The 11,880-nt window shown below is 40.7% G+C and overlaps 2 protein-coding genes across 2 annotated transcripts in view; one reads left to right on the forward strand and one right to left on the reverse strand.

Annotated features, from left to right (window-relative positions):
- LOC124282214 (dynein axonemal heavy chain 10-like) overlaps window positions 1-4,738 on the forward strand; it is a 99,378-nt gene extending 94,640 nt beyond the window's left edge. Inside the window, 3 exon segments of the mRNA XM_046718173.1 lie at window positions 854-1,034; window positions 1,673-1,818; window positions 3,362-4,738. Of these exon segments, the coding sequence (XP_046574129.1) occupies window positions 854-1,034; window positions 1,673-1,818; window positions 3,362-3,508 (474 nt within the window). The 3' untranslated portion in view covers window positions 3,509-4,738.
- A 2,756-nt stretch (window positions 4,739-7,494) lies between these two features.
- On the reverse strand, window positions 7,495-10,267 carry LOC124282216 (macrophage migration inhibitory factor-like). The gene is made up of 3 exons (XM_046718174.1): window positions 9,928-10,267; window positions 8,390-8,562; window positions 7,495-7,800 (listed from the first exon to the last, which is right to left on the reverse strand). Exons 1-3 carry the CDS (start codon window positions 10,033-10,035, stop codon window positions 7,728-7,730), a joined length of 354 nt encoding a protein of 117 aa, XP_046574130.1. The 5' UTR covers window positions 10,036-10,267; the 3' UTR covers window positions 7,495-7,727.
- Between the last annotated feature and the right edge of the window lie 1,613 nt (window positions 10,268-11,880).

The raw sequence follows: 11,880 nt of genomic DNA on the forward strand, positions 1-11,880 counted from the left end.
CTTAGTCTCAAAAGGGAGGGGTAGGTTTTGTTTCCGGAGCACAACTGGAAAACTTCGTAATATCTTTCAGCAAAACTTGGCAGATATGTTAGGCAGATCCCAGAGTGGTGCCTTTTGCTCTCTACAGATTTTTGTCATTTCTATTTTTATCGGTTTCCATGGAAACGATTTGGACTCAGTCTCAAAAGGGAGGGGTAGGTTTCGTTTCCGGAGCACAACTCAAAAACTTCTTAATATCTTTCAGTAAAACTTGGCAGATATGTGAGGCAGATCTTGAAGGGGTGCCTTTTGCTATTTGCAGATTTTTGTCATTTATGTTTTTCATGATTTCAATGGAAACAACTTGCCCTTAGTCTAAAATCAAGCTGGACTTTAAGTAACTGTCAGATGATTTGTTCTTTCAAAGATGTGGGGGCCGGGGGAAGATGTCATCTTCTGATGACTCTTGTTATCACTGTTGTTACCATTGTTTTGAGTCATTAGTGTTCATATCGGTGACACTGGTTAAAACATTTCATTATACAATATGTGTTATATTTTGAGTTACACTTTCTCAGTAAAGTACAGATTCTAGTAGTTTCGTAAAATTTGAGTTCCATCCAGGATTTGAACCCACACTAAGTCAGGCACCTAATCACCAGCACACAAAGTCAGCAATCTAACCCACTCAGCCACAATAGGTTCCACATTTACTGAGACGTGTAATCCCATATATAACATATGTTACATGTGACCACTTTCTGAAAGGCAGTTTATATTCACATTAGTTATAGATAGTTTTTTTTTAAGGTACCTAACCTTGCTATAAGTTACACAGGATAACTATTTTATTGTCAACATGTGTTTATGCAAGGTGAACGAAGGCGAGCCCTCAGTGATGTGGCTGTCAGGTCTACACATACCGGAGTCCTATCTCACGGCACTGGTACAGGCAACATGTCGTAAGAACGGCTGGCCACTGGACAAGTCAACTCTGTACACCAGCGTCACGCAGTACCAGGCCGCAGAGGACGTCACAGAACGGGCACATGCTGGTCAGTACATGCTGTCACTCATGGATTTTCAAAAACTTTCAGTTTATCAGATCCACATATCTAACATATTGTGTGTTTTTCTTTGAGCTGTATCCTACCCCACATGGAGTTGGCTTGCACTACAAAGCCAGAGTCTGGACATGTAGTCGGCCACACACATTCTGTTTGTTTGTATGCCGCACTCAGCAATATTCCAGCTATGTGGGCGGCGGTCTGTAAATAATAGAGTCTAGACCACACAGTCCAGTGATCAACAGCATGAGCATCGATCTACGCAATTGGGATACGATGACATGTGTCAAGCAAGTCAGCGAACCTGACCACCCGATCCCGTTAGTCACCTCTTTCGACAAGCATGGGTTGTTGAAGACCAATTCTAAACCTGACGAAGGGGCAAGGAAAAGCCCAGAAACGTGTATAGAATAAACAAGAAGTTGACATCCATCACATTTTGTCTTATACTTGAATACCAACTTCTACATGCCTCTTAAGAACCTCAAAATTCTAAACCTGTATATAACCCAGGAACAAATGTACATGCATGTCACTATATAAGACAATCAGTCAGGAATAAGATGTTAGACCTGCCCCTTTCAACCATATGCCTCTACAATGACAGTGCCTCATGTTCTTGTCAGGTTGTTTCGTGTACGGCCTGTGTCTAGAGGGCGCTGCCTGGGACAAGGAGAACACCTGTCTCATCCGTCAGAAACCCAAGCAGCTCATTCAAGAACTACCTGTACTCAAGATCATCCCCATCGAAGCTCATCGGCTCAAGCTGCAGGTGAGTTGGTCGCTGTCAGATAAATAGTATCAGACTTCCCAGTCTGTGATTATCTACATCATGGCTATGAACAAAGGTCAGATGATGATGGAGTACTTTCTGGATTGTGAATTACTGATAAGTTCGGCATGCTTTCGTTGAATTCACTGTCCATGTTGAGATTGTGTGGTTTTAGACTGTTAATAGTACAATTCTCGTATGCTCATGTTATACATTATAAAACAACCAGTAATATATATGGAATCTGATAGATGCTTGTGTTGTAGTCTCTCAAAGTTTATCAGTCACAAGGCCCTATTCCACAAACTTATCTCAGCACCAAAATGATTGTGACTTCCATAAGTATCCCCCGCCGCGCATTTAATTTAAGCGAAGGACATAGTACCGATATTAGGCTGTGTCCGATCTGTCCGTACATACATAGTTACATACTTACATATGTACGAATTTGAATATCTTAAGAACCGTTGACTAGATTCTTTATATAATCGTTACCTAGGTTCATCACTGAATAAGAAAGGTCCCAGTCAGGTTTGGTGACCTTGACCTTCAGTTCAAGGTCACAAGGGGACTTTAACGATTTACCCTTGTCAGCGAGATATCTCAAGAACCGTTCGCTGGATTTTCTTCATATTCAACACCAAGCTTTACCTAGGGAAGGCGCGGGGCCCAGTCGATTTTGGTGACCTTCACTTAATTTTCAAGATCACAGCGACACTTTGAATATTTCAGCATGTTAAGCTGCATGTTAAGCTTGTCGGCAAGATACCTCAAGAACCGTTCTCTAGATTTTCTTCATATTTGACACCAAGCTTCATCTAGGGAAGGTGCAAGGTCCAGTCGATTTTGGTGACCTTCATATAATTGTCATGGTCACAGCGACACTTTGAAGATTTCAGCATGTTAAACTGCATGTTAAGATTGTCAGCGAGATATCTCAAGGACAGTTCACTGGATTTTCTCCATGGACTTTCAAGCATTCCCTTGAATGTTTTTTTCAATCAGCAATTATTACAATTTTTGCATATTTCATACACAAAGACATTCATGTCAAGGTCATAGTCAGTCTTAAAAATATTTGTGCGTTTGAACAACTACAGAACAAGATATCAAGAGAGGTTGACTGGTCATGTTTTTCTTGACATTTAACTTCATCTTAAATTACGACCCTCACTTTCATTACTTTTTAAGTTTGATTTGATAATTTGTGGGGGGGGGGGAGATTAGGTCACCTTAGTGACAATGTTTGTTTGACATAGGCTTGAGATTGCTGTATGGAACAGGACCCTTGTTTGGACAGAATTGTCAAGGGATCTTTGAAAGATGATTTCATACAATATAACACTCACAAAACTGAATACAGTTTCTTCCGATAAATGTCAGCTGGGAGTCTGGAAGTGGATGATCATGTAACTTGGTCATAGATGTAATATCTTGCATAAATCAGCAAAGACAACAGACACTGTCATTTGACTATGAGAATAAAACATTTGCAGTGTCATGAAGTGATGTGACATTGAGGTTAAACTATTTTGTCTTGCAGAACACATTCCGAACGCCTGTGTATGTGACCTCACAGAGGAGGAACGCTATGGGTGTGGGGCTAGTATTCGAGGCCGACCTTGCCACATCAGAACACACCAGCCACTGGGTCCTCCAAGGAGCCTGCCTCATCCTCAACACAGACTAGATCACAACATGCTCACATCGAAAATACCAGTCTTAGACGACTTTACAGCTTTGACTCTCCATATCTATATTCCAGTCGTTAGAACTGAATGACTTTAGATTGTACATTTGATATAAATATGTGTAATCAGTCAAATGAAGTATGTTATCATTTTCATATTTTGAAATAACTTATTGTATAAACATCTGCCAAAAACAGGAAATATTGTTCAGTAAGATGTTGCAGTCTAAGATTACAAAAGAGTCATTAGAAAAGGTATGTACGAAAATGCCCAAAGCCTGAAGAGATTATTTTTTCACTGAAGTCATCAGCATTGAATGTTACATTGTCTGTAATGAAATAAGTATTAAGGACTGTTGTTATGATGCTAGTTAGTGTCATAGTGCTGTTTAATGTCAGTGTTATTTGATTGGTTGTGTTCAGTATTGTACATAGCTTTAACAGTAAAGCAGTATTGTATATTTCTTGTTACTGTGAAGCAGTATTGTATATTTCTTGTTACTGTGAAGCAGTATTGTATATTTCTCGTTATTGTAATATTGTAGTATTTAAATGATCTATGTATTAACAGACATTATCACTGATGAGATCACAGTTATATCCATGAAAATACATTCCAATTAAATCTTAAAAGTAATTTCCCAAAATACATGTATTCCGTCCAATATCTTCAAACTGTCTATTTATTTTTGCACTTTTGTGCACAAAGCTTTAGCTGTGATAAGTTATTAATGATTTACTTATTTATAATCACCCAAAGTAAGTCTGTAAAAGCATTCATTTATCTTTATCCTCAACTTTCCATGCAAACATGTTGAAACATTCCGTCCATGTTTAAAGCAAAGGTACCAAATTTATGGTAAATTCTCATCTATGAATATTCTGCTACAGTATATTTCTCTATATTATAGGGGGATTGGTTTGAGATTTTTTCCACCTATCAAAACCCCCTCAAATCAGAATTTATTGGCTTTTGATGTTATTTTGAAGAAATGTACTGAAATTCAGTGTTATGGATTCCTTTGATTCAGAATAATAAGAACTCGCCTTGTGCCAAACATTGCTATCCATTTGTCATCAAGTTCACCTTGTGCGATTTTCTGTTGATATTGAAACTGTTGTGTTTTGTGCTTTTGTGTTATACATCTCACATTAAAATGTGTTTTATTTTGTATGAAGAAAAAGAAAACCTAAAAAAGAATGAATGAAAATAAAATGAAAATGAAATGATATCTGTTTAGTGTTGTGATAATTATGGGGTTCAGGTGGCCCCGCCTACAATCACTGTATAGGACTGTGTCACCATGTGACCCCTGGTTTCTCCTAAAAATTATGCCACTCCAAAAGAACATGGGGGTACAGGTTTCTCCTGATGATGATGCCATTTTAAGAACAAGGGGGTACAGGTGGCCCCGCCTACAATCACTGTATAGGACTGTGTCACCATGTGACCCCTGGTTTCGTGGTTATAGGCTGTAGGTTTCGTGGTTGTAGGCTGTAGGTTTCGTGGTTGTAGGCGGGGTCACCTGTACCCCCACTGTATAGGACTGTGTCACCATGTGACCCCTGGTTTCGTCTGGTGATGATGCTACTCCGTAGGTACATAGGGGTACTGGTGACTCCGCCTACAATCACTGTATAGGACTGTGTCACCATGTGACCCCTGGTTTCGTCCAGTCTAAGTAAACTTAAGCTCAGTATTATTTGTTACACTGCTATACTGAGTCTAACAAAACCTTATAGAAGGTCGCGTCAGCTAACCTTTGAGCGACCTATGACCGTCCAATCAAATGCGAGACGGCCAAACGGATTTAACCAATTAGACAACGACTACTTGTTAGGGTTCGGCGGGACTTACAAAACGGTTTTTGAATTTTCTCTTCCCTGGTCGCTGACACTGATCTATCAACAAGCGAAAATCTGCATAAAACACAGATATTTGACCTGCAGTATATACGCTTATGGGTTTCTAATGACATGGTTACTATTTGCTTATATTTTCACAAGATGACATCCTTGAATATTATCAAAAACGCTATTTTCAGTGACTGTTTACTCATTGCGTGTATCACTCGGAAGCGATCGTGCGGAAAATAGCATTCGGAATCGTTCCGAGTTTTTGAGGTAATGGTTCAAACGGTATCTGCAAATGTTAACTTTCGCGATTTGGTAAGCTGTGTTCTGATTGGTCAGTCCAAAAGGTTAGCTGACGCGACCTTCTATAAGGTTTTGTTAGACTCAGTATAGCAGTGTAACGAATGATACTGAGCCTAAGTTTACTTAGACTGGGTTTCGTCTGATGATGATGCTACTCCGTAAGTACATGGGGGTACAGGTGGCCCTGCCTACAATCACTGTATAGGACTGACACTATGTGACCCCTGGTTTCTCCTGATGATGATGCCACTCCCCTAAGAACATGGAGGTCTTGATATGAGTCAATGAGTGAGTGAGCAAGTGAGTTTGGTTTACGCCGCTCTTAGCAACATTCCAGCAACATCACGGTGGGGACACCAGAAATGGGCTTCACACAGTGTACCTATGTGGGGAATCAAACCCGGGCCATCGGCATGACGAGTGAATGCTTTAACCACTAGGCCACCCCATCGCCCTGCATTTCAATGAATATCATAATGTCTGGCAATCAACTGCGTACAAAATGTGCATCCTGCTCACAACAAATGTCCAAACATCCAAACTATGGTCCTTGCATGCACATGCACATGCACATTGTGAATCACAATCTGAAAGAAATGTCAGACTATTGAAAGATGCATTGTTTAATTTTAGAATAAAAAACCTTATTATTTTAACACCCAATCCACGCAGTCTCCTATCGAAACCAGTATAGTTTGCTCTGACCAGAATCACCACCGGGTCTGACCACCCAATCCACTATTTTACCTCTTACAATCAGCATTGATTGCGGGAACAATATTACCCTGGAAACGCCATAGGTCAGTCCCTGGGTGACATATTACACTGATCATATTTACAAGCTTCTGCTACGAACCAATGGGGTTCCTAAAAAAAGGGTTAAAGCGTTGCTCCCATGCCGAAGAGCCTGGTTCGATTCCTCACATAACTATATTGCGTGAAACCTATTTCTGTTGATATTGCTGGAATATTGCTAAAAGCGACATATAACCCAACTCACTCACTTACAGCTTGAAGACCGCTCACTGCTACATGTAACAACATTCACACATAGAAACTCAACACTTGATTCCAGTTGTACCGGTTTAATACACATCTAGTTGATCACAACCTGCATAATTATCTTTATTCAATATAATTACATAAATATGTCTTTAAGATATTCAAATTTGTCTTGTTTCTGATGACTAGTTACCACTGTGCACCACTTTAACATATAGTTTTATAGGAAGCATCATGTATAGATCACCATGGGTAGATGGAAATCTCAAATAGTTCCTAAATACTAATAATTGAATATTGGAAAATATAATTTGTACATGAGTGAATTAACATGTTTGAAGGAAGGGAAATACCACACCTGGGGCTCCTTTCACGAAGCAACCTTTACTAAGGTTAACCATAACTCATATTCTTTCACATTGCACTAAGGTTACCTTAGTGACTTATGTGCTTTGTGAAAGGAGGCCCTGAAATTCTCAATGACAGATGTTATTTTATTTAATTTTACCTAATTACAGAAATATTTCTTGAGGCTTCTCACTGGCACGTATGTGTCATTACACAGCCATCATGATGCAGATGCTGCTGAAGTAGTAAAGTTTATAGACCGTTTGGCTCAAAAGCGGATCAATGAATTGCAATCTAACTCTAAAACTAATAAACATAAAATACTCAATGAAACGCTGATCATAATCAAAACATCATACCCACTCTGTGAGGTTTTTGCAGAATTTTTGTCCTAAAAATAATAAAGTTGTTTAACAAACTATCATTAAAATATTGACACAGTTCACTGTTTGTTACGAGGGAGGAGTGCAGAGAAAGGGACAGCCAGGTGTTCGAGAAGCACGTTCACAGACAAAGTTATTTATTCATTAACCTGTGCTGTGCCGTCTCCATCCGTTCTCGAACACCTGGCTGTCCGCTTTTGAGCCAAACAGACTATAAACGGGAGAGTCTAAGAGACATGTCAACATCCCTGAAATTATGCATGATCATAAGTTGATTGGCATGTTGATATTGAAGTACATATGTTGCTCTAACCAGCAGTAAGTCCTCCCTACAAGGCTGCAAATGTGGTTCCAGCATACCCAACCTCAAATCTCTCCATGTTGGTAAATTTGATGTAGTTTCTGCAAATAAAGAAAATCAGAATTCTTCTCATCTGTGGATCTGTGTATGGTAACTGACCCCTACACTGAGTGGGTGGGTGGGTGGATGGCGGGATGAGTGAGTGAGTGAGTTTTAACCCATTTTAGCAACATTCCAGCAATATCACAGCAGGGGAGACCAGAAATGGGCCTCACACATTGTACCCATGTGGGGAATGGAACTGAGTCTTTGGTAGGACAAGCTAGCACCTTAACCTCTAGGCTAACCCCCTCCACTACTCCACTTTACACCCCCTGGACTTTACAGAGAAACATTTCAACCCGTGTGTGTTTTCATGCATTGTATGGTGTAAGTTATTGTGACATTACTAGGCTATCAAGACATCTATTGTATCTCAAAGACGAGTGATGTCACACACACACACTAACACACACTAACACACACACTAACACACACACTAGCCTTTAGCAGTGATTTTGTTTTGCCTTGTCTTTACCCCGATCATGAAGTACAGGGATTTATTCTGCCACATAACACTATCTATATTATGAGAGACACATTGTTGGAAAACTTTATCAACCAATAACAGAACGATGTGCTTTTTCTAACCTTTTAGGATCAATACTAAGCTTTTGTTGCAGAAATTCTGAAATTTCCTTGGACATCTGTATGTTTTCCTCGGCACTTATGTGTCCGATAGCCTGGAGCTCGGAGTTGGCACATGGTTCAGTCGTACCCCCGTGGGTCATCATCTGACCTGGATGAATCCTGACTGTCACATACTGAAATAGAGCAAGTTCCTCAGTCAGGGGTCAGGAGTAAATGATTTATTGAGCCAGTGAGCAGTTGAGGAAGTTTGTCTGTTGTTTAACGCCACACTCAGCAATATTCCAGCTATATGACGGCGGTCTGTAAATATTCGAGTCTGGACCAGACAATCTAGTGATCAACATCATAAGCATTGATATACGCAATAGGGATACAATGTGTCAACCAAGTCAGCAATCCCGTTAGTCGCCTCTTACGTCTAACATGGATTACTGAAGACCAATTCTAAACTGAATCTTCACGGGTCGTCTCTATAAAACAAAATTGTGCTTTTCTCCAAATAATTATAGGAATAAAGACTAGTCCCCCATACCTGTTAAAGAAGACTTCCTCAATTTGTTCACATGTAGATACTAGGGCTCTTATGATTCACTCAGGTATTCGATAAATCAAACCGTCTCCTTTCATGAATTCAATTTGTTATTCGAAATCACTATAATCGAATATTCATGAACATTTTAAAAAGCAGTGTTCTGATGTGAATTTGGGTGTTATTTATCAAAACAAGATATGCACAATGGAACATTACATTATACTGACACCGAGCCAACCAGTCGTTGTTGTACCCACTAATGCTGAGCGCCATGGGCCAACAAGTACCATATTTTAACGCTTTTGGTATGACGTGGCTGGGAATCGAACCCACGACCTTCTGCTCTCCCGCCGGACGCTCTAACCACTACACCACAGAGGCAGTTGGCGTCAAAGGAAGCTTCAGGAAGATATAGACATATGGAGTCAACAGCCGGCAATCAACCGTGATCACTGACTGACTGAGTTTGGATTTACGCCGCTTTTAGCAATATTCCAGCAATATCACGGCGGGGACACCAGAAATGGGCTTCACACATTGTACCCATGTGGGGATTCGAACCCGGGTCTTCGGCGGGACGAGCCAACGCTGTAACCACTAGGCTACCCCACCGCCCCAACCTGATCAAGGATCACATCAATTACCATATTGTTTTAGTGTATCACTGGCCTCGTGTTTGTATTACATCAGATTTCCTCAACGTTGTTCAACATTGTTACACGTCTTCTGTGTGTACCTCAACGTATGTATACACACGCACGCACACTGGCCTCATGTTTGTATTACATCAGATTTCCTCAACATTGTTCAACATTGTTACACGTCTTCTTTGTGTACCTCAACGTATGTATACACACGCACGCACACACACCCACACCCACACCCCGATACTCCCTAACATTCACTTGATGAAGGAGCAAGCACACACTCCAGAACGTTGTGTTATTCACATTAAAGAAGTTGACATCCATAAATCTTGCTTCAAATCTTGATAGCTTCAACTTACAGATTCCGGTTTCCGAATCGCTTTAGCGATGACTTTGGATGTTTCCAGAAGGAACCCATCTGGAAGGTCAGTTGCTGGTACATTGGTGAAGAAAATAAAGCACGGCATGTCTTCACTGATTTGAAAAACTCAAGCTTTTAAGTTGCCACACGCCGCTCTTGATATACCGAGTGCGTCGCGTCTGCCCTTTGAACCGCGTTGTTCAGTAACAGGTTCAAGCTACCTCGCACTGAACTCGACGGCAACACGCACACGCAATATTATCGTGGACAAGCGTATTGAGCGAATCTGCATGAAGGACCATGTGTATGTTGATCAGTTAAATACCCCAAATGTGATGATTTATGGTCTCATTAGTTTATATATAATTACTTTGTATTTTCACGACATCTACCGAAGTACTTGATCTATATCTATCATCAATGAACATACATAACGGTCACGATTTTGAATAAATTAACTTTCGGTTGTACGCGCGAAAGTGACTTGAAAGGGAGGTCACTCTTGTTTAGCTTCGTTTTCATGTCGTGTTTACGTACGCTGGCAAGCGCAGGGGCGTGTCACGCTAAGAAACAGCGTTAGAAAGACATGTATAGGTGCGTGACACGCCCCTGTGTCTAGAATAACGTTTGATGACATGACGGTTAAAACTACAAACTGTCAACTCCTGGACAGTAAAATCACAACACAATGGACAGTTTGTTTGCTAAACGTGAACAACTCCATATAAAATGTACAGATTGATTTTTCGACGATAATTGAAAAAATACTGACGCATTAAAGCATAAACTGTGAATGAAGACCTAAAATCACTATATCTAAGAATTGACAGCAAAAAAAGGTGTGTCTGCTGACGAGGATGTCATATTTCGTGTTTAAACGATCATTTTCCGCGATCTTGTTTCGATACTCAGGAGGGTGCCCTCGCTCAACGCGCAATTGCAATAAATATAGAGGTGTCAAGCAATTACAGAATGATCTGTAACTTTCTAGAGCCTTCTGCCAAATGGCAAAACCTGGTGTACTTGCAAAATAATGAAAATGCGAGGAAAAACCTACCTTTACTCTTGTGCCACGTGTCCTTCTTTCACTGTCCAGCGAGGAAATGGAGTTGCTTTTGGGGCAACTCCACATTTCGTGTGGACAGCGCTTCCACCCTGTGAAATGATGATACGTATATTCCAGAACACAAGGGATGGTGGGGCAGCCTTTAATTAACTGTTCGCTCGCCACGCTGGAGACCGGGTTCGATTCCCCATTTGTGTGAAGCCCATTTCTGGTGTCTCTCTTCCCCTTCCGTGATATTGCTGAAATATTGCGAAAACTAAACTCACTCACTCTAGAATATATAATATTCAGGTGGGTTTCCGAGCCCCATGTAGCTTTACATGTAATCTGAATCGTGGTGTGTTGTTTAGCATAGAGCCCAGGCCACAAATCAGTTGAAGTTGGAATCGGTAGACTGGATAATTCACCCCTTCACTGACGAGAAAACAAAGCTTGAGGTCAATTCGGTAAATTGAAAGTATATTTTATAGATGAAAGGTATCCGAAACCCTAAACGTCCTCGTTCATATACCTGGAATATATACACAATGCCTTTAGAAAGTGGTCGAATGACCAGTTGTCAGACTTCTTATTTTGTAGCGGCCACGCTGGCTGAGTGGGTTAGATCACTGACTTCGTGTGCACTCAGCAATATTCCAGCTGTATGGCGGTGGTCTGTAAATAATCAAGTATGAACCAGACAATCCAGTGATCAACAGCATGAGCATCGAACTACGCAGCTGGGATACGATGACATGTGTCAACAAAGTCAGCGTGTCTGACCACCCGATCCCGTTAATCGGGACAATCGTGGGTTGCTGAAGACCAATTCTAACCCGGATCTACATGGGTCATCCAAACTGTAATATGTTCCTTTGACAATATTATCAACCACTACGTGTGACC

The sequence above is a fragment of the Haliotis rubra genome, unplaced genomic scaffold, assembly GCF_003918875.1.
Source record: "Haliotis rubra isolate DU_JTF1 unplaced genomic scaffold, ASM391887v1 Scf296, whole genome shotgun sequence".
In the NCBI taxonomy this organism is placed as follows: Eukaryota; Metazoa; Mollusca; class Gastropoda; order Lepetellida; family Haliotidae; genus Haliotis; species Haliotis rubra.

Excerpts from the sequence above, each read along its gene's own strand:
- LOC124282216 (XM_046718174.1), bottom strand. The coding sequence starts at position 10,035 with ATGCCGTGCTTTATTTTCTTCACCAATGTACCAGCAACTGACCTTCCA. Across the intron at positions 8,563-9,927 it reads CGATTCGGAAACCGGAATCT|TATGTGACAGTCAGGATTCA; the intron begins GTAAGTTGAAGC and ends GCTCTATTTCAG. Across the intron at positions 7,801-8,389 it reads CTTAGTATTGATCCTAAAAG|AAACTACATCAAATTTACCA; the intron begins GTTAGAAAAAGC and ends CTTTATTTGCAG.